The 24,011-nt window shown below is 43.8% G+C and overlaps 1 protein-coding gene across 1 annotated transcript in view; it reads right to left on the bottom strand.

Moving 5' to 3' along the window:
- pdzd2 (PDZ domain containing 2) overlaps positions 1–24,011 on the bottom strand; it is a 58,504-nt gene that overhangs the window by 25,285 nt on the left and 9,208 nt on the right. The window contains exons 2-5 of the mRNA XM_018736623.2: positions 7,993–8,488; positions 3,488–3,633; positions 2,354–2,486; positions 1,125–1,289 (exon numbers count right to left, since the gene is read on the bottom strand). Coding sequence (XP_018592139.2) covers positions 1,125–1,289; positions 2,354–2,486; positions 3,488–3,633; positions 7,993–8,488 — 940 coding nt within the window. The remainder of the gene's footprint in view (positions 1–1,124; positions 1,290–2,353; positions 2,487–3,487; positions 3,634–7,992; positions 8,489–24,011) is intronic.

Here is a 24,011-nt window from a genome sequence, read left to right as displayed (position 1 = left end):
GCAATAATCCAAATATGATTCAAAATCTGCATTAGGTTCATTAATTCCATCAGCAGACCCTGTCACAACCGACCGGGTCACGATGACTCCCTCTCCCCCCTCCTCTCGCTCACCACAACGGAGACCTGACACTGCGAATAAATCGACGGGCAGCTCCGCTCCGGAGCGCAAAAGTCTGTTGCTGCTTGCATAAACCACCCACATCAGAGCAGACCACCTACTGCGTCCTCCAACATGCCACTTCCTGGGCCACTGTGTCATTTTCCCCCCCACAGTTTTTCCAAATTTTTAAAGCGCTTACGGTCCAACATACACATTAAATAAGAAGCAAACTTTTAATGATGGATTCTTATTTGTACTTACAAAGTGCAGACATTATTATTCAGAAAGCCGACAAATTCTGGCACAGACCAAGATTAATTACTATTTACTGCAAAGCATAATATTGTATGTAGCGCTAAACAAAAATTCCCAGTTGTTCAGAAGGGCAAAAACACCTTTATAAAAAGGGACCATTAATTACACCCTTAGGTGCTGATGTGGGTCACATGCAAAAGCAAAAAGATCCCAGGGAAATCATGGACTCCTGAATGCAAAGCATCACCGAACCCCTACGTACACTTTTGTTCACACGTGAACCTGCTGCGGACTGGGATTTTCATCTTCTTGCCTAAGAAAAAAATTCTGCACTTAGGTATAATCTTTGGCAAACAATCCAATAAAAACTCTCGGCAGGAACCGCGGAATGATAATTTAATTAGGGAAGTGGGGAGCAGCAGGCAAAGGGAGGAGCAAAACGAGCACGCTGACCCACTTTGCTAGTCGCTCATGAGCCCGGCTCATTTCCTCCCCATGCTAATTACCATTTGTAAACAATGGTTTGAAACAGAACATCAATTATTCTTTTTCATTTACCCTGCAGGTCCTGCAGGCTCTGCTGAAACATCAATCTTTACAAAAGGACTCATCAACTATCTGCACAATGTTGAAAATTTAAACGTGCACCGGAAAACGGGATACGAGTGCACAGGTGAGCCAATCCACACCTGAATACAAACAAGGCTCCGCACACAAGTGTCTGGCAAGCTGTAGAGAACTGCGGAGACATGGACGCGCGCACACACCGAGTCCTGCGATGGCAGGGAGAGGCAGCTAGCAGAGATATCTTCGGCATCCAGCAGCATGTTCTCCTTGTTGTCCAAAGGGGAGTTGTCATTAGCCGAGCAAGTGCTCACCAGGTCCGGTAGGCTCGTCGAGGGGTATTTTTGGAAGTCAACTGCAGATTCCTCCTGTAAAAACACGGTAAATGTTTCACGTTTACGATCACATGTGCGAATATTTGCACTGTGTGGATAAGCGGTTTTTTTCCTTTTTTTCAAATTTAATTTAATTTCAGAACGCCCTTTGCCTTTGCTTGAATTCGTTCAAGACCTTGAAGGCCACTGGCTTAACCTCTGAGAGGTAAGTAAAAACTGACAGTGCTGAATAGCGTTACAGCTCCAAAAGAATTAATTACGAGAAAAAGCAGGCCGCCCTGATGACACGTTATGTTTGTAGCACCATCAAACCTCGATTTTTGATCAGGCTATATAGTCAGTTCTGCTGCAATCGGTGTTTCAATTACACAATTGGAAATAACACAATGAATAAACAGAGGAAGACATTTTACAAAAGACATTCTTTTAGAATTACAATTTGAGATTAACAAGATCCAAATTGAAAAATCCCAACTCGCACCCTTTTTTCAATTTATGGTTTAATTTTGATCTAGCATATTACAGATAAACATGCTTGGCTACAGTTATGAGTGTAAAAAAGCATTGTGGTCCAACTGTTTTTCAGCTCTTAGATGTTATAAAGAATTCGGTAGAAACTAAAGAACAAATTCCATGTTCTTTCATTATTTTTAAGTACTTTATCTTCATTTGCAATAGATTATGTTTTGGGTAGGTTTTGCACTTATGAAGTTCCTGGGGGGGGTCCTCAGTTTTCAGCAGTAATCTGCTCCAAACCCATTTTTCTCACTAATGCAATTTTTTTATTATGCAAATTGGCATAATGCAGTGTTTCACAGGAACACAAGAATCATGTTACAGCAGAACTGACTGTATTTTGCATTTTGGCTACATGGATAAAACCAAATTCATTAGTTTATTTCTGATCAAATAAATTCCATAGCTTACAACTCTCCGATTTGAGACGGTTGAATGTTTTCAGTTCAGGTCAAGTACCTTGGCTAGGTGCAATAGCAGGACCACTCCAGAAGCTCGAACTGGTAATGTTCTGGACTGTAGGGCTGGATCGCTAACTATCGTCCCTGGCACAAGGTGCAGGACCCAGCACCAGAACTCACCCTGCTGGCCACGACGAGCTGCACCAGCCCAGTGGAGGAGCGCAGGATGGCCACAGCTTCATGGTGAGCGAGGCCCACCAGAGACTGCCCATTGATCATGAGTAGCTCATCACCAGCCTTCAGCCTGCCATCCCTGTGAAACGCAACACAACAGAAGCAGGACATCTCATGGAACTGCATAGTTCTGCCCTCCACCCATAAATCAGCATTAAAAAAAAAACACCTAACAGCTAATTATATTATTATTAGTTCTAGAAACAAGGCAACTTTGAGCTTTTACACTAAGAGCAGATATAGAGACCATTTTAAATGTACAAGAAAAAAAAGTTTTTTTTAAATTTAAAAAAAAAAAAAAAAAAAAAATCTAAATTTTGTCATGTAGTTTGTTATTTGGACACTTTCTAGTTTGACTTCTAAGTGAAAGACCAGTTAGACTCTTAAACTCCCTGTTATGTGGAGCAAAATTACCTTGGCTAGTTCAAACGTAGTTTCAAAGAGTTTATATATAACTGGGAGCAAAGAAAGCTTGAGCTGGAGTGTAGCTAACTGATTTTTGGTAGTCCATTTACGTGCTATTCATGTGTCAGGCATGATTAGCAGACGTGAACCGGTATCCTGGAAAGCAGGGCTCCGTGTAGCACAGTGGAGTCATGCGTTGTCACCGAAAGGACATTTGATGGGAAAACAGTTTTGAGGGGGAAACAGATTAAATGCTGCAGTTGTAGCTGGAAACGCAGTTATGAGTTGGTGCAAAGATGAAATACCAGTGAAGCTATTGCAGCACCATGATGTAATCAGAAAAAATTGATTTTTAATTTCTAATAATTTATGCGCATAATTTAGCGAGCTATTCTGAACAGAGCTTTAGCTCTGAGAATACTAATCTTTTTCAGGAATAATTAAAAGCAACATGCCCCGCTCCGGGTGTGTCCCCTCCCCCTCCTGCCTTGCGCCCTGTGTTGCCGGGTTAGGCTCGGGTTCACCGCGACCTCACTTGGGACAAGCGCTTTCAGCCAGTGTGTGCGTGTATGTGTGATCAACATGTTTCTTGCATCTGCCACTCCATGTACAATTCGATCCCGATTGGCCACGTTTACCGATTTACCAGATTGTCCATGTCTTTATCCCACTCACCTCTGAGCAGCACCCCCCATCTCCACGTGAGCCACGACAATGCCATGCGGGGAGCGCTTGGACCCTCGGCCTCCCGTGATCTGGATTCCCAGGCCTTCCGGCCCTTTGACCATGTGCATCTTCCAAATTCGGCTGCCTTCCCTGGGCTGTGACAGGGAACACAGAAACAGAGAGCACTCGGATTAACATGCGCGTTTCACCAGCTGGTTGCCCTTCAGATCCATGTCATTTGCATGGCACAGAAGGCCATTGTTGGAGGCCAGTTGGTTGCATAGAGGACTGCTAATAAAAAACTGTTTTCTTTCATTAAACTGCATCCATAAAAACACTGACAGTATATTGGTTGGCCTTATACTCATTGCATGGAAATGATCCCAGACACGCTTTGGCACTATCACACACTATCTATATATGATTGCCCCTGTAACTGTCCGTTTTTAACCATATTTTAGGTTCAGGTCTGGAGATTAAGAAATACTACATTTACACAATGCTATGAATGTTTCCACAAGGCGAAATTTTTTTGATGATGAGTTTTGTTTGTCATACTCAAGATTTAAAACACAGTCATTAAGTAACAATGGTACAGGTGATGGTGTAGCGATTAGCCCGACTGCCTTTGGATTCGAAGGTTACAGGTTTGAACCCCACCTCCAGCTGTAGTATCTTTGAGCAAGGTACTTAACCTAAAACATTGTTCCAGTAATATTACCCAGCTGTATAAACAACAAATAACTGTAAGCTTGTAATAATTGTAACCTTAACACTGTAAGTTGCTTTGGTGAAGAGCATCAGCTATATGAGTTAATGTACTAATGGTTTAATAAATCAGCCCCGGTAAACGTCATTGCTTGCGGTACTCAGAAGTGGACTTCTATGACATTCCCTCATATCTCATTAAATTTTGAAAGACTCATTTTTTATCATTTATAATTTCTCAGAAGTTGGATAACTACTGAAGATCACATCAGCATGAAAGCAAACTCAAACAGCATTGACGAGTGCGATTTTAAATTTATAAAAGACATTTCATCTATAAAATACTATTTTTAAAGAGCCGGACTTGATCAATATATTTAAAACTAACGTTAATTAGCCAGTAAGATGACAATAAGAGGAAACACTTAACAAACCGCCTTTTCTCGACTGCAGTGGTGGCTTACTTAATTTAGTTCATCTGGTTACCACAAACAAGCCCACAGCAAATCAGTAATTAATGAAGTTCAAGCAACCTACGCACAACAGCAACACCTTTTCACTTACAGGACATCGTTCCAGCTCCCTAAGAGTTACTGAACAACCTGAAAATATGCTGCATGATGTTTTACCATCCTGATGCTCTGAGGGAGGGGGGCTGAAATGCCGGGTTCGATTAGACCACGGCCACGGAGCAACGTGACTCGGGCTCTCAGGGGAAGCTTGGCTTAGTCAAACGACAGCAACAACACAATGGGACTCTTCCCAGGCCATGGACATCACTGCTAAAACACAGACAGTGTTTCTTTATCTATTAATATTCTGCGCTCTCTTGAGCGTGGTCTTATCCCGTGTTAGCAAAATCATCATCACCACCACCACCAGTACTGCGCTAACTATTGTCCTGGATCTCCATATCAGGAACAGAAACCTCACCATGGAGATATAAGGAAAATGAAAAGCCCTCTTTAAATGCTTATCTAAGTATTTTGGCACTTTCCAATTTTAGAACACAATAAGAAACCTAAGTCCTATTTAAAATTACATTCTTAATAAGAACATTCTGGCGTGAATGTGTGGACGCAGGAAAAAAGGAGAGGATTGGCAGGATCACATGGAATCCAACTGTATTTGTACCAGGTGGAATGTGTGCAGGACAGTCTCTAGCCAAGGTGCAAGGAAACATGTCTCATATCCACTATCCTGCTACATATAACAATGTCTCATACACACACAGTCTGAAACTGCTTGTCCCATACGGGGTCGTGGGGAGCCAGAGCCTAACCCGGCAACACAGGGCGTAAGGCTGGAGGGGACACACCCAGGAGGGGACGCCAGCCCATCACAAAGCTCCCCAAGCGGGACTCGAACTCCAGACCCACTGCAGAGCAGAACCCAGTCCAACCCGCTGCGCCACCGCAGCCCCCATATAATGATGGTTCACACTCAAAAGTAAAATACAGGTCTTGTAATGTCTGCATTACATATCATTCTGACTTACACTGTATTATACGCTTAACATAACTGTTACTGTATGAGCGAAACACACCTCACATAATGAAAGTACCAGTGAAAGGTTTGAGTACAATAACTGGAAAATATTTTCCCCTCTCCACAAGGCACACAATTAACAAGTTTGACTAAGAAATTAATTGACATGTCTTCCAAAGTCCTCTTCTGCAGCAATTCCCAGACATGTAAGGCATGTACGGGGTTGCTTTACTTTCACTTCTCTGTCCAGCTCATCCCATACAAGTACCAGCCTAGTGTACTCAAACTTTTCACTGGTACTACGTATATGTCGTGGTACTTTTCGGGGGGGGTCAATAATTTATGGTAATGTCTTTGGTAAAATAATGAATATAACAGAAAACAGCAGCCCTCTATCTTCACCAATGCTCAGTCCAAAATTCATAGTGGGGCCTTCAGAGATGTTTTTTACGCTAGATAATGAAAACTGGATGGAGGGAAAAAAACCAAGCCAAGCACAGCATTCCCATCCCGTCCCGTCAGGTGACGCAGGCAAGCTGTTCCAAGACAAGCTTAGACACTTACATGAAACAACATGCCAATCATCCCATCTCCTCAGCGCCACCCAGTCTCCGTATCTGCCCCATTATTGACCGAACACTTCTACTCTTCCTCACTTTTTACCCATGACCACCCGGCGGAAAATCTCCTTATTTCTCCTATGTATGAGACACTAAAACGAATTCATCGGCGCTCGACCCTTTGGTTTAAATTCACTGTGCAAATTAGCTATCCGGATTTTCAGAGGAACAATCTATGACAACTCCTTCACTGCTGGTAACAAAGTGCAGCTCTTTCTCCATTAAACGCAGTCATGGCTTCAACGCTGACCTAAATAGCGCTGCTAGTCAGGGTTAGACCGGGACGTTCGAAAAAAAAAAAAGCACAGCCAGCTCTGAATAACAGCCAAACACTCTTCTCCTTGCACTCAAGTTATGGACAGTACTGCACTCAGGGTGATCGCAAACGCATACAAATAACATCATTTGTAAGATCTCCTGTAGATCATCTGAAGACCTCACGTTCACATCGAGTTGGATTTTTTCATGTCGCCAATTCCGGACGTTACAAAACACGATTGAATTTGATCAGGTATTAATATGAATGTATTAATCCCATTATGTCATCGTAAAGACTGTCCAAAGAGACAGAGCTCAGGCACAACTAGTCAGCGACAACGAGAAACATGCGGACAAATCCACGTATGCACGAATCCATAGGCTAAAAAGAAAAACCATCCCTAAAGCATTACCATCTTGCACTGGAGAAATGCACCGCTTCTTTGTGTAGTCAAATTTACCAGAAGGGAAAACCCGCAGAAGCAGCCGGGGAACGCGTTGTGTTCCTCGTACGAAAAGCACGAGACGGTTTAGTGCATAACAAAGAGGCTTAACTTAATCCGTGCATTCTCCGCAACAGCGAGTGAATGCAGGTGTCTGTGACGGGACTTTGTCTTGCAAGGCCGACCACGTGGCCTTCGGTTGTCCGGTGTCCGGCTCCCATCGGGCAGCAGCGAGACACTTCCCATACATTGTCCGCAGACAATTCAAAACCAGCTCCTACCATTTAAAACACCGCAGTCAAAATGTTCATAGAGATTTCATTAATCTGAAATTAACACATTTGTACTGAATGCACAGATGACTAGTGTACATTTTATAGTCCTCCTTTTAAATTTCAAATGAGCAGCGATTGTGTCGCCGAGAACAGCAACTTTTGTTACAGCAAAATCTGTGCCAAAGGCATTATCTGTTCTTAAAATATAAGCAGGGCTTCTTTGCAGATTTTGTCCACTGTAAGATAACAGACGCAGTCACCTGACGCACATTTCTCCAAAGCTGCTTAACACTGTTACGGTTCCTACGGTTATTCACCCACTTATACAGCTGGGCACATGCACTGGAGCAAATTAGGGCAAGTACCTTACTCTAGGGTGCTACAGCTAGGATATGAACGTGCAACCTTTGAGCCTGCAGGCAGCAGCTCCAACCACTATGCCAACCACCGGCCACCCGACACTGAAAGAGGGGAGGAGACCAGTGAATAACCTTAAATTTATTTTGGGTGACTCAGTGACTTCACTACCTGATTTTATTATTATTATGTTGCGTAGCCAATTGCATTATCCAAAGAAGCTTACAATCTACAGAACCGCGTATTTCATTGGAACAATTCTGTTTAAGCTCCGGGAGAGCGAACATGCAACTTTCATTTTGATGTTTCCTAAATGACATTTACAGCTGGTGTTTGTGAGCAGCAAAAGGCAAAGATAATCTTACCTGACTGGAAATCTCACAGTCCAGAGACTCAGTCTTGCAGGTGTCAGAAAGACGATGACGGGAGTGTGAAGGTAGGGTAGCAGAAGAGCCCCTGTAGAGCACCTGGGCTGCCCTAGGCGGGGCGGTCACAGGACCCTCCCCCAAAGACATTCTGACTGACCCCTCCTTCGTAGGTGTTCCGGCCCGAGAGGCGGGCCCTGGGTCTAGCGACGAGCCGTGGTTGATCTCTGACTCCTGGTTGGTGCTCTCTTCGCTATCGTGTTTTAGCGACGGGCGGGAGATCACTCCGAATTTGCGTGTCCGCTTGCCATTCAGCTCAGCTCCACCCACTGGCTCAGAGGGAACATCGCCACGATTTCCACCCGCGCTGGCCACCGCATCCTCACCGCCAACACCCCGCCCACTGTTGCATGGGGGAAGAGGGGCTTTCCGCTTGATGCGCCGCAGCATGGTTAGGTAGATGCATCCGCCGTTCCAGCACTGCTCTGCCAAATAGCTGCACAGGGAACAGCAGGTGCACAACCTTCAATGGTCAGGTCAGCAAACAGGGATATTGCAGCACATAACAATACCCCAAAAAGAAATATGACTTTGTTCATATTGGTTTTAACATATAGACAGACTACAAAATCTTTTTTGCACAATTTTTTCCCCTTAAGTCAATTGTTATTCCTTACGTAGTTACAACTGGGAATGTACAGTTAAGTCTGTACATTAAGCAACAGTCATTTATTCTGCAGCATATTCTAACTTGACCAAGAGTGTGATTGAAACCAGCAACCTTCAGGCGCCAAGGCAACAGCCCCATGGCTACAGCATCTGCTGTCCCCGAGTTTAAAGAGCATCATACATTATGCAACTGTTTACAAACCAAATGATCTGTACCTTTTTATTATGGCTTTTATAATAACAAGGGATATACTGTATAGCTACTGCATGATTTTACATGCCTTCTATATAACAAAAAGTCACCCATTGTCTAAGTGTAAACTGTTCTGAAGAGAGACCTTAAATCATTTCGCTTTGGTAACATTATCATTAATAATTTAGGCAGATCATCTTGGGAAAAGAAGACTGCAATGACTTGTGGGGTTCACTGATTAAAACCGCCTTCTATGATGAACATAGCATGCCACTGAAGCAAATTCAGTAATTCCTCAAAACATCTCGTTTCACTGGATAAATAAACACTGATGTATTTATTTATCATAAGGACAGAGACTTTCTCCATCCTATTAAAGGCTCAGCGGTATTTTCTTTGCAGGCTTTTTGCACAGAGGCAGTGAGGCTTTTCTACCTCCACAGGTTCTGATGCCACACACTGAAAGCATCCATTTCTGTCCTCAACCGGGACATCGGTCAGAAACAGGGCCAAAGAAGATCAGTGCAACAAGATAGAAAACACAGTGACAGAACTGCGGAGCAATGCTGTGAACTTCTTTGGGGACATTCTACATATAATACACCTTTAGACTTTTGAGAAGGGAAAGTAACAGAGTATGCATTGCCCTGCAATGGACTGGTATCCCATCAGGGGAAGATCCTCTGGATTACCACTATTCAACAAGCGGTTCTGAAAAGGAATGACAGCATGGATGCAGTGTCTCCAGCTATTCTTACAGTATGAATCCCAACACACCAAAAAAATCAAAATACTTAACTTTTGTATAATTACTATCAGATTTAATAATAATCTGGGCTATTAAAGAGACAACAATACTTACAAGACAGCACTGAAGCACTACAGTAAATTCCTATCTTAAAGAATTCATAACACAAAATACAACCTCAGGGCAAGTTTTTCTGGGTTTCTCACTTCCATGATCCCTCAGTGGCAGAACGAGCCACAAATACCCACCTGAGCTGCAGAGCTACTGGCTCTGCTCAGACATAGATTTAAAACCACCTTGGTCTGCCATACTCCATCTATCCACAATGCCTCTATTGTTCCATCCAAATGCCAAACTTGCAAGAGCTTTTTAACATTCCGACCCACCTTCTGCAATGGTCTCAAACTAATTTTATACCTTTGCTGACATGGAACCAAGAGAAAAAGCCTTTCTTTCCAAGAAGTCTCTTTTACATAATTAATTATGGTCAGTGTTCTAAAAGACAGTTGGATCAAAACTTCACAAAATGTTCAACTGAGGACACCCACGCACAAAAAAAAAAAAAAATAAAAATAAAAACTGATCATTGTGATATGCTAAAACTTAACAGTTAACTTCTTCTTGATTCTCAGTGAAAACTTCACTCATCACACAATAACAGACAGAAAACGTGAAAATATATTAACATTTCTTGAGGCTTCCTGGTAAACTTACATGGTTTTTCATCAATTTGTTGGAGACAAAGAGGATTTGTGAGCATGAGGACAGCGAAACAGCAAGAGATTTCTTTCCAAGAGATCATTGCCTTTGTAACAGCAGTTTTAGTCATTTCCGTTCAAATAAACCCCGCAAGAAAAAGCAATCTGTGAAAGCAGACATACCTACCAAAGTCCTTTCCACGCACAGGATATTCTTTTCAATATTTATATCTTTGATGAATTTTCCACTGATAGGATACAGTTTGGAAAGACATTTCTGTCATCGGTGATTTATTGTGTGTCCCTGTTGTCCTTATAAAAAAGTGACCTTAGAAATAGTTGTCATTAAAAACTTTTTAATGTAATACTGCCAGTTTTAGCCTCAGTTTTCTGCCACAGTTCCGATGAAGATACATCTGAGGTATTGCGATAATGTCCCCACTGGCAATAACAGATTGAATAAAAGTACATACCTCAGATTTGAGTAACCCCTAAATTTAATATGTGTCCAATAAATACGAATATATAAACTTCAGCTGTGCCTGCTTTAGTTTGGATTATCCCCAAAATCTTGCACAAAATAGCAGCCTAAATTGTACAGCCGCCTAAATCACATTAAGAGGGATTTCCAAGTATGAAAAAAGAGGTGCGTCTCTCCAAATGTTTGTGCCAGACCAGAAAATGTTGGATCCTGCCTGAAACACAGCCCTCCATACATAAAAGGGAAGGCAAGGGAAGCGGTCAGCCACAGAGCAGGAAATCCCATCGCACACGGAGCCCTCGGGTCCAGACGGCCAGTACACGGGTTGTTGGGGTGACACCACCGTGATCCAGTGTCATTAGTGCAGGGTTTCTGCAGGACACCGGCTTCGTATCTCACATCGCATCCTCATCGACAGGTGCAGCCCTGTACTCCCCTCCAAGGTTTTACGTATTTTAAAAAAAAAAAAAAAACTGTACCCTGTCAAACAAGAAGCGCCAAATATGTTTCTGCTCACTGCAAGAAGTGGGTCAGCTTTAGATACCTCAAATATTCAACATGCTGTGGACTGCCAGAGTCTGTACTCGGAAAGGTAATCGCATATCTGTACTTTCTTTGGTACTAGGGATTTCATTTCTCGCACTTTAAGAAAGTTCCGATATGTTTTTATGTTTTCAGTTTCTCAAAAAGGCTTTAATCTGTACATCATAATAATGATTTGATATTTTTAGGAACAGGCCACCCACCACTTGGTGCCATGCAATTCAGATGTACGTACATGGAACATCCGTAATGGCAAGGTGCAGCCTCTGGATTTGCATTAATACCGAGTCCCATCATAGCCCCACAGTGCAAGTCGATCCTTTCCTCTGGCAGTCCATTTGCCCAGAATGGCCGCACCTGAGCTGTCACGCGGAACCGAGGACGCCAGGGCGGATGGACCCGAGTGCAGGATTGGTCGTCAGGAACCAAGGGATCGGGCAAGTTCTCGTTGTCGGGGATGGGAAAGAGTCGGTCGATCAGCGGTCAGAGCGAGAGCGAAGATCCAAGGACGTGATCAGGGAACGAAGCGAAGGGTCGAAAGCCGGAAACGGGAGACATGAAGCAAGGTACGAGGAAGAACTAGCCATAGCGCAGGAGGGACAGCTGTCTCAGCAAGATTCCACAATTGTACGGGAGCTGAGGAGAGTCTTTTAAAGGCGAGCGTTCAGTCAGGTGCTTGACTGGTGTCAGGTGCTGTCGATTGCGGTGCGGGCGCGGACGTGACACGAGCCTCGTCTCTTCGTCGGCTGCGGTCCATGCTGCTGCATATACTTTTAGGACGCTTGCGATCAGAACACATATATGCAGACTCTTCATATCTGTAAATTGGAACACTGACGAAGGTAAATCCACCTTAATCCCTTATGATTTTCACGAGGTAAACATGTTTAGCACCAGCTAGAAGGTGATGAAAGTTAGAGGTGCCCTTACGAGAAGCTGCCATGCTGAAGAATCTCCAGCAGAAATAAGAACGTGAGGGAGGATGAACAAGAACGAGAACAAAAAAAGCTACCGAGTTCACCCCGGCACACAGAAAAAGAATTTTACTGATGTGAAACCAGATGAACGTGGTAATGGTAAATGTCTGAAACACCCTGACTGCCAAGGGGAATTCTGCAGGAAAGGTCCTTAGATCAGGGTTGAAAAAGTACTACCTATTCCTACCAAAACTGTGTGCAAGTCCAGCCATCAAAATACCACGGGGAAATAAACAATACTGCACGGAATCACGCGCGGTTTGCTTCCCTTTTTTTGAAGCTGCAAAAATATCAAGGTTCAAGTGGCCGCTGGTGTTTATTTACATTCCCCTGGGCTGCGGTCGCCATCGCGCACCTTTCCTGAGCCCCGTCTCATTGCGGCCAAGCGCTGGAGCGGCCCCTCTCCTCCGGCGGGGAATTCCAAAGGAATGAAAACATCGGCACCGCGCCAGGTGAATATTTCAGTCTGGAAAAAGACAATTCTCCAAAAGCCCCGCTGGCACGCGCCGAGCAGCAGCGTCTGCTGGCCGATTCAGGGAAAAGGGTGAAGTTGGCCATTCCTGACCGGACGGAAGGCAAACTGCTCTAGGTTTGACCGCCGTCTCTGGTTGCAGCCACATCATCTCATTTAGTCAAGCACGTTCACGGTGAGCAGATAAAGTTCTGCCAGAATCACCCGTAGTCCACTGTTATTTCCGGCTCCTGAACGACTCGGCCGTCCACGTTCCTCTACATTAAACCTGTTATTTCGCTCGAGCTACATAGCAAACCAACAATCGGTGCAATTCGGTTTTTTGGTCTCATGCATCCCCTTGTAGTAAACAAAGAAAGGAACTCGGCAGCAGCTGGCATCACCATGAATATGCAGCCTGTGGGTGTCTCCTCAAGGTCACATAGTTTTTAATGCTGCATGTATGATCTCTGCTACATGTACGTATAACTGGGTGCTGTTTTGCAGCAAATCTGATCCAAAGTAATTTACATCAACCTTCTCTTTTACCTTCTAAAATGAAAAATACAAGTAAACCTATGACAGACAGACATTCCATCTGCGGTATACTCTATTATGCCTGTGGCTTACTGAACAGGTTCCAGACCAAGGCTGGCCTGCAGTGGACAAGCAGGTACGAACGAATGATAAGAAGTATATAGGACCTGCTAAAGAAAGAGAGTTTGGATGAAACAGACTTTGCAGTACACCATCGAGCTAATGGGCAGTTTGCAAGTTGCAACAGGCAGGAGTCCAAGCCACAGCCCTATTTCCCAGAATGACCGCTCCGCTCGGGGAAAGGATCACTATCAAAAAATGAGCAACAGGTGCAGACTATTGAACCAATTAAAGGCTGTTAAAAGACACTGAGAAAGGAGGGCAGCTGTGGACGAGGGTTTTGGAATGGGAACGCTTTCTGTACGGTTGTCATAAACAGAATTAAATTCGGGTTGTTGGATTTGTGAAGGATTTTTAGCTGGCTCTTTTATTGTACAGTTTTCCCGCTACTTCATATTTTTGTAGTCTTAGGCCTGAAATTTCATTTATATGATAGTAGGTTTACTTGGTTTTATGAACATGGGCAAAGAGTGTAAAGAAACAGTAGTCATCTCATAGCCATCCTATGCCTGGTCACTTCCCTGACTGGACATTCCCTGGCCCCATATCTCTCCAGTTCAGCTATCTAAAGACAGTAATACTTTAGAGATTGACTAAGTAATTCCAGTACATTGAGAAAACTGGGTTATTGCTGCTAGAACAATTACAGCTGCTCTATGACTTATAAATTCTTCAGTAACAAACTTTTTGCTGATATCAAGTTTTTTCCTATTAGTATTTATCTGGATGGGACACGGTGGTGCAGTAGGTGTGGCTGGGTCCTGCTCTCTGGCGGGTCTGGGGTTCGAGTCCTGCTTGGGGTGCCTTGCGATGGACTGGTGTCCCGCCCTGGGTGTATCCCCTCCGCCTCCAGCCTTGCGCCCTGTGTTGCCGGGCTGGGCTCTGGTTTACCGTGACCCCGCTTGCGATAAGCACTTTCAGACTGTGTGTGTTTGTGTGTATTTATCTGGGGGGGGGGGGGGGCGTGGTGGGCGTGGCCGGGTCCTGCTCTCTGGTGGGTCTGGGGTTTGAGTCCTGCTTGGGGTGCCTTGCAGCCGACTGCCGTCCTGTCCTCGGTACGTGCCTTCACCGTGTTGCCCAGTTAGGCTCCGGTTCACCGCGACCCTGCTCAGGACAAGCGGTTTCGCAGTGTGTGTCTGTGTATAGTTATCTGGTTTAAGCGTTGCCCAATGTGGTGACGAATGGCAATCAAAAATTGTGAGCAATACCGTAAGCTTTTCCAAAAGAGTGGAAACGATGGGAAAGAAGCGAAAAGTTGAACAAACTGAAGGATCCTAAACTTTCTAGATGTACCAGTTTCGAGCCTGTCATCCTCCGTGTAATGCCTCCAGCACAAGTGACCCCTAAAATAAAAATATTTACACACTTCAACCTATACATTTGTCATACGGAGACACAAAATGCTAAAGTCAACTGCTAAAGAAGAGACTAGAAGAAGTCTTTGCCTGCAGGAATTTTCTCCTTGCATAACTTCAATCCACACTGTTGGACATCGGTGTGGAGCAAGGCTTAAGATATTCCAAAGTATAGTGGTGAACCAAATATGGGGAAAACCCTTTCTATATACTTTTTTCCTCAACAAGAATGCAGACTTGCAGGAATTTATTTTGCCACCATCTCCTCCGAGACCTCATTTGCTTGGGTGGTGAACCAGATGTCCTTCGCTTCCAGACAGCACTAACGTTTCCATTTGAAGCCACGATGTGCTTTCATCTCTTCTCCTTTTCCACCGTATTCAACCCACGACTGCCACACGTGATGGTGCAGCAGGTAACTCTCACATTCCCCGTGTTCGCACGGGATTCTAAAAACAGGCGTCGATGAAGGCAATCAAACTACTCCTGTACCCTGTCCAACAGTGAAAACCATGCGAGTGATAGCCAAGAATCGGCTGCCCCATCATCACTTTCAATGCCCCCTCCACCTATGAATAGGGGAAAGGTGGGTCAAATTGCTGTCCAGCTTAATCAGGAACACCCAGCTTTTTGCAGGTAGTTCTGGTAATGGTTGGCAGTGCCAATCTGTCTTATTCGAGAGTCCAGGTGTGAGTGGCACATCCACTCACAACCTCAGCAGCCATAAACAACAAGTAGCACCTGAACCATTTTGTGGGTCTGGTTCTGGGAGTTAATAGAAATCTGTGAGATTCAACTGCAAGAATTTTTCTTAAGAGGGAGGCAATAAAATAAAAGTTAATGAAGGGAAAGCAATATTCGACATTTATGTCTAGGTCAGTTCAGGGACTATCCAGTACACACCAATAAGAATATAACAAAAATGAGCACAGGAAGGGTGGGAAATAAAGTTTTTTGAGGGTGATCACCCATTCCAAAAGGTGACGATGGAGTTCTGTTTATTCGGCGCTCTAAAACAAACAAACACAGTGGCTGAAACCGCTTGTCCCAAGCAGCGAACTGGAGCCTAACCCGGCAACAGAGGGTGCAAGGTCGGAGGCGGAGGGGACACACCCAGGACAGGACACCAGTCCACTGCAAAGCACTCCAAGCAGGACTCGAACCCCAGACCCGCCAGAAAGCGGAACCCGGCCAAACCTTCCGCGTCCCCCTCGCTCTAAGCCAGTGAGGATTTATGCATGCATCTTTAGCTGACACTTTTATAAAAGCTGACTGACCAGTAAAAACACATATAGCATATGGGAGGGAAAAAATCCTACCTAAAAATTCCCACAAAAAAAAAATCATTACTACATTTTAATATCTGCAGACTTTTTACCTCTTTAGTGCAGCACATAGCATGCCTACTGTCAAATGAGGCATTTCTCCTGTGAAAATTGTTTTTGGCTATGAGTAAATTGCTGACAGATTCCTGTCCATGGCCTTGTGTAGCAGTTTGCTTAAATCTGATTGCTTTTCTTCTGTCATTTGACACATTTTTTCACTATTCATTATTTATTGAGTATAGGTAAGGAAGACCAAAATATCAAGTATCTGAGATAGTGTGGAGTAAGCTGTCATCTACACACGTTAACTTTCTAAAGATGGCGTTCCAAACACACAGCAGTTTTCACATCACATTTATTTGACAGATGCTTTTTTCTCTGAAGCAACTCCCAACAAACTCTGTGTAGTGTTATCAGCCCACACACCTTACTCAGCAAGGTGACTTACACTGCTAGATACACTACTTACAACAGGTCACTCATCCATACATCAGTGGAATAAACTCTCTGTCACAAACACTATGGGTGAACTTGAATTGCACGTCTTTGGACTGAGGGAGGAAACCAGAGCACCCAGAAGACACCCACACAGACAGGGGGAGAACATGCAAACTTCACACAGACTGAACAGGGATCAAACCCACACCCTCTCGCACCACTGCAGTACTATGAGACAGCAGCGCTACTCACTGTGCCACCCTAAAAACCACTAAGTACCTGGAGACAAAGACACTTCAGTGTGAATCATTACATTTTAGCCATAAATTTATATACATTCAAGTATGGATGTGCCGCAAGTTTCAGCACATTACCTACAAAGCTGGTAGCGTAGTGGTTAGAATCATGATGTAAAGATTGCAGGTTCGATCCCCATCTCTGGCTGTAGTATTCTTGAGCAAGGTACTTACCCTGAAATTGTGCCAGTATAATTACCCACCTGTATAAACGGGTAAATAATTATAAGTTGCTTTGGAGAAAAGCATCAGCTAAATGGATAAATGTAAACACAAAACAGCAGGCAAATAAACACCAAATTCAGTGTTGAATACAGCAGCTATTCATGGTCCATAAAAAGAATGACAATACACTGCTAGAAGATAGAAATACTGCACCTAAAATTAGAAAGAAACTTTCTACAGATAAAGATAACATAATTCCCGTGAGATGAAATCTTAAGATGCCCACGATCCACGTAAAGAGCAAACCTTGGCATCGCATTTCTGTTCCTAATAGTTATGGAAAAGTGATGTCGGACAGGTTTCATGATGCACATGATGATCTAGAAGCATACTACTGCATGTCTGCATTTCACGTTTTACTTAGGTTTTTATTAAGAGTTTATCACATGGCAGCGCCGATATTACGACGAGATAAATGTGTATTATGTAAAGCTGATCCAGTTCTCGTAAGAACCACACGTTCCTTGTTGTGTGCCACATGTCCAAAGGGCAAATCCTGCTGTACGAAGCGGTTTCGTTTAAAAGTAAGCGCATAAACCCTGGTGTTGTGTTCCAGCCAATAAACTGAAGTGGGAAAACGCCTGTAAAAGATGAGGAAATCTTTTCAACACACACACACACACAGAGTCCAAAACCGCCGCCTATCCCAAGCCAGGGCGCAAGGCTGGAGAGGGAGGGGACACACCCAGGACGGGACGCCAGTCCATCGCAAGGCACCCCGAGCGGGGCTCGAACCCCAGACCCACCAGAGAGCAGGATCCGGTCAAACCCATCCCCCCACCCACAGAGAACAGCGGCCAGAAAAACGCGTAAAAACGCAAGAGCAGTTGGAAGACATGGCAGACGGGACATTTACCGGTTAATCGCTGGAAGGAAAAACACGTGCAGCACATTTCCGAGTAGCAAACTGACGGACGGACTGACGGACGGATCATACCCACAGTTCGTGTCACTCCTCGAACCCCGCTTTTGTTCCTCTGCTCTCTCTCTGCAGGTTTTGCAACTCCAGTCCCGCCTTCACTCATCCGTCGATTAATCGATTCGATTTTAAGTGTCTTCGGAGAAAAAAGCGCCAGCGAAATGAAAAGATGTAATCGAATCGATTCGATTCGATTAACCAGCCGCTGCCGATCAAACAGAGACACTACAAAACTGAACAGGGAAACCAAGGCTGATCTTGGGAGAAAAATGTGTTTTAAAAAAAAAAAAATCAGACGCTGGAAATCTGGAGCGTCATCATCCACAATAATATATTGCTCATTCAGAATCACACAATCGGCATTTACGCGTTTTATATTTTTGACAGTAGATAATAACTGCACTTTATATATATATTACCGCTGACTGTATTTTCCTGCTGCTCCGTTGCTATTCCACTCGCTCTCCAGATAAAGGCTGAATTTATTTTGGTTTTATATGGTTTTTTTTCCCCATAGCCTACCGTCGAAATCTTCTCGGAGATGTTCCATCTAGTGAAAGTGCTCGAGTTCAAGTTCTCCGCCCCCTCTCCCCTGGACTCGGGTTCAAGGAATAGCACCTCTCCGCTCGGCACTGACTGCCTACTACGAGCGACACACACGTCGACCTCCTCTAATCAGATCATCCGCGGTGAGTTTAAGACAGAATTAGCGGAGCGCTCCGCTCGCCTCTCACCGTCACCCTCGACCGCTCACATGAAAACTGCGCAAAAAACGGCACATGATGATCGAATGCCCCGCGAATACATGTACATTTATTCACTTAGCAGACGCTTTTCTGCAAAGCGACGTACATCTCATAGAAAACACAATGTGTGCATTACATTACAGAGAAAGAGACAGACAGATGCAGACGCGTGATTTTTTAAGTGCAGTTACTTTCTTTCCACCAGGCATATGAACCAATGTTCATCATACGATGAGTACCTTCATAAAACTTTAATATCCACGATTCCTGATCACTTTCCTAGCATTTTTTTAATGCATGGAATAAAACCTATGAAGGCACTGACCCAGCATCAATACCAAGGGACTCGTGGTACCCAGACACCCCCCCCCCCTCCACTTTCCTCGTGCTCCTGCGGATCTGTCTCCTCGCGTTTGTTCTTGTAATGTATTTTCTAGGTTTTGTTTTTCCTATAAGAAACAATGATTGGAGTATAAATTATAATTTCATTGCTTATTTTTCTTATATTTCTTTCTTACAGTTGCACAGCACTGTGTTTCCAATAAACACTTTTTTCTATGTACCGTTACTGTTTTGCGTTGGTTTTTGCCATGAAATTCGCATTTGCTGGGTTTATTCGGTGAGCCCGTTATACGCGATTTGTTCCTACGCGCTCCCTGCGTAAACTGCCACTCTAAGCAATGGCTCATGGAAAATGATAAAATATTCATTATTCTTCAATCGGTGTTTTTTCCGTTTTCCTACGGATAAGTTCGAATAGTCCTCCGATTGCAATTCTACATATTTTGTCTAGACCATTTTATTACGCCTTCACAACGAGGGATCAAAGCTTCGCATATATATATATATATTTTTTTTTGAACTGCGACACGAAGCGGCATCTTAAAAGAACAATGAGAGCGCGAGACGAGTTGCGGTCGTGCGGACCTCGTCGTGTAGGGAAAACGCTCCGTTACAGTTACGGCGAAAGAGGAATATCTTCTACCGCCACCATGTGGTCAAAAATGAACACTGACAGAAGACAATTTTATTAAAAAAAAAAAAAAAAAAAAAAAATCCTCATCTGAGCCCATCTTTCAAAGGAACAGCTTTGTGGACTGACGGTAAAATACGGAGAGGGATAATTCGGTTTATTGTTACACTTTACAAGCATCATATAATTACAGCAAATCGCAACTGTAACCCTAACCTTAAAATAAGCCAGTTTTTGCCTTTCAGATAGCTGGTAGTGTGGTGGTTAGAGCTGCTGCCTTTGGATCCAACAGTTGCAGGTTTGAAACCCACCGCTGGCTGCAGTACCCTTCAGCAAGGTACTTATCCTAAAGTGTTCCAGTAAAACTACTCCATTCTATACACAGTTAAACACTGTAAGGTGCTTTGGAGAAAAGTGTCAGCTAAACAGATGTAAATGTTTTCATAAACAATATTGTGCATCATATATATCATATGTAGGACTCAACTTCTTAATCCTAATGTGTAAGATGTAATGGAGCTGATGATCTTGTGTGTTAAATTTTTAATCTTAGATTTTTTTGGTCACATGGTTACGCAAAGAATCCTGACTGTGGACAATAAGCAGTTTTGTTCATAATGAAAGCCGTATTCTAGACTGATCCACAGAGCTGTGTGAATTAGTTTTGCCCCGTTTACACTGATACTGGAACTTTGATCACAATGGTGAACAGTGATTGGTGTTTGCCGGTTGAAAGTAGGGGTCATGACTCGGTTGGAAGCCACTACTTAATCCACATTTTCATTGTTTGATTTGCAGAAAATCTACAGATTCCTCCTTTAAGCAACATCAGAAAGAACCACACATTCTTCATTTCAGATAAGAAATTACCCTCAATATTATGGACGATTAAGGTTCCCTTGTCTTTCAGAGATTCCATGATTGCTCCCTCCTCTCGCTACACGGAGGTCATCAAAATTCCAGTGGAAAAAGGTATTTAATGCGCTGATTCAAACTGGTACCAGACTAGCCTACAGTTCTCAGCAATCCGGATTTGCCCATCTTAATCCATCTCCATCTGGAGGCAGTGGCGGTGGAGGCCTCTGGAGGACCTCTGTGCTTTTTGTTCCGCTTTGATTAGGCCACAAATCACTGACTTTGAAAGTAGAAGGTAATCATACCATATGTCCTGCAACCACATGCACATGAACATGCTGTTTGAATAACTTCTAAGCAGACCGGTGAACTACTGATAAAAGGTAACCGTTACAGGGTTGTGTTAACAGCTGGCCACTTATAGTTCAGAAGGCGATACAAAAATGCTCAAATGTATTTGGTAAAGAAAAGCTATTTCACAAACGGGTTCAGTATCGTGGCAGGAAAACACATTTCAAAAACAAGAAATCGTGGAGACAAAACACTGCAAGCATGTCAGCGATATCATATTGGGATTTGATTATGGGAGAGGACAAAATGACAAACTTAATTTATATGTAACAAATATGACCCAACCTAATGCACAATATCAAATGTTGTGATGTGTTATCAAATTCCTCTTTTAAAAATGATGGATTTCACAAGGAATCTCAGCTTCAAACACACAAGTTTTCTGTAAATATTTTAGGATTAGGGTGAGGAGCTCAGTTAGGGTGAGGAGCTCAGTCACCCGGGAGGAGCTCGGAGTAGAGCCGCTGCTCCTCCGCATCGAGAGGAGCCAGTTGAGGTGGCTCGGGCATCTGTTCCGGATGCCTCCTGGACGCCTCCCTGGGGAGGTGTTCCGGGCTTGTCCCACTGGGAGGAGGCCTCGGGGCAGACCCAGGACACGTTGGAGAGACTATGTCTCCCGGCTGGCCTGGGAACGCCTTGGGGTTCCCCCAGAGGAACTGGAGGAGGTGTGCGGGGAGAGGGAAGTCTGGAGTACTCTGCTCGGACTGCTGCCCCCGCGACCCGGCCCCGGATAAAGCGGAGGAAGATGGATGGATGGATGGATGGATTTTAGGATTATATTATTACAGGTAAACTCTTATAAAATGACTAAAATACTAAGCCTGACCAGTTGTCATTGATCTGTTGCTATTTATTTTCAAGCAAAGTTTGAGCTGCATACAAAAGTGAAAGGTGGCTTTGAAAAGAGACAAGGTGCCTGTTCTTCTGCTAGTGAGAAAGCAGGTCCACTGCCCTCTCAAACCCTCAGCCAAGGCACCATCCAGCAGCCAACTGGCTGCTGGACATCCCTTCTCAAGTACCAGAGCATGGAGTTGCAAGCTCAGTGCTCAATATGAAGGCTCACATAGAGGAAGACTTCACTCTTCACGAGAAGGGAACGTCGGCGGTCCATTCACAGTCGAACACCGGAGCTATTGTGCCCGAGAAGAAGGAGCAAATTTCACTGGATATCCAGGCAGATGAGGAGGCCTGAGGACGTCAGGCTTCAAGGTGGGTAATGGCCAATCACATCAGCATCACAATGGCCAATCTATTAATTCCTTTTCTTAATTTAATTTGTATTTTTTGCCCCATTTTGCACCCATACTGTACAGCACAGTGACATTTCAATCAGTCAAAAATGACCCAGTAGTCACTGTGAGAGGACATTCTGAGGCACCACCAAAACCGGACATCAAACTGAAGGAAAAAAACCAATATATTGTCTAAAATTTATGCTGTAGATATGTTTGCATGGCCATTATTGCCTAGGTACATTAGCAAATTGTAAGAAAACCACATTTACGCCGCAGAGTGCACCCGGACATCTATAATGACTTCACATGGCTGTTAAACATCATGTACAGCACACATTGGACCAGATGACTTCTATGACTTCTGCCCATACCATTACACATGGAGCCAGCAAATTGTTTGGAGGCAGCAAATTGCAGGTTCAAGGCATCCTTTGCCTTTGACTTTCTCCAAATATAAAAAAAAAAAAAAAAAATCCATTGCCCCATCATGTTTTTTCCACTGTTCAGGAGTCCAGATTTTGGGCATATTACTCCAGACTATGTATTTTGAACACCGGCCTTCAGCACTACCACTTTCTGATGGCAGCTCTACCATAATTGCCAGTATCAGATAGAAAAAGTCACTCACCCTAAAATGTCTGTTTATACGCTAGTTCCGCACCAGCAAAATCCGAAAAATTCAGGCTTGTTAACCGTGCTTATAACATTCCACTGAGACTATAAAGAAACAGAGCTACTTTCGATGCATGGTTGAGAGGGGGGGAAGAAAATGTTGTAGGCAAAATAAGAACGCCCTTCATCGGAGGTGTTTACTGCAGCTGTTAACATGGAGAAGCGTAAAGTAAGAAACAGTCACTAGAGTACAGTGTCATACAAAATCATAAGGCCAGTTCTGAGGATCATTTCTGTATAAACAATGTCAAATTTTCCACTACAAATCCTTGGACATGCCAGATTTTATATACAAAAAGCAGGTTTGAAAAGTAGCCCACCAATACAGCTTTGAACTGCACAACGGGACCTTGGTCAGTTTTCTTATTAGCTCAGATGTTCACTTCCAAACGACCTTTTTTTTAAACCAAAACCCTTTTCTTAAATCACATTTGGAGATTTGAGACCCTTTTGACTTAACCCCAGTGCCAAATCCTCTATCTCCTGTTTCATCTTGGCTAAAGAGCTTATCGTTTGAAATCCAATGCTGCGGTGGCACATTTATCTGAGTGCCAATGAGAGCCGGGAGAGCTCGTGTTTTTCCAGCTTACGCCAAGGCAGTACCTTTATGGGATCCAAAGCTCTCCGTGGCAGGACTTGATAAGACCAGTTGACCCAACTGTGCAGCAAATAGGTCCGTTTAGTTTGCATTACATTTACTTCACAATGCTCGGGCATGCAGCTCCGCGAGCTCAGCTCAGGCACACGGTGACTGGAAACTGACAAAGCATTATTCACTTAGAAGCCGCTTTTCTCCAAGGCAACATACTACTAGACAGGGTAAAAAGGAGTGCATTTCTTAACAGGTCAAGTGCTTTATTTTAAGAAAAGCAGCAAGATGACCATGACGGATGGTGTGATGCAAATTTGTGCACCTGTTAGGAAGTTGGGAAAACGGTGAGTCCAAAAGAGACTCTTGAATGACGAAAGGGATTCAGCAGGCCTGAAGAACAGCTTGTGGCGTAGAGGTTAGAGCTGTTGGCTTTGGGCCCCCAAGTTGCAGGTTGAGTCCCAGCTGCAGTACCCATGAGTAAAATGCTATAAATTGCTCCGGTAAAATTACCCAGCTGTATAAATAGGTAAGTAATCATAAGAAGCTTATCATTGTGAGTTGCTTTGGAGAAAAGTGTTAGCTAAATGAATAAATGTAGGGGATAAACTGACTTCTTTCCA

The sequence above is a fragment of the Scleropages formosus genome, chromosome 6 (assembly GCF_900964775.1).
Source record: "Scleropages formosus chromosome 6, fSclFor1.1, whole genome shotgun sequence".
Lineage (NCBI taxonomy): Eukaryota > Metazoa > Chordata > Actinopteri > Osteoglossiformes > Osteoglossidae > Scleropages > Scleropages formosus.
The sequence above is the reverse complement of the archived record's forward strand: the minus strand, read 5'-3'. Positions and strand labels throughout refer to the sequence as shown.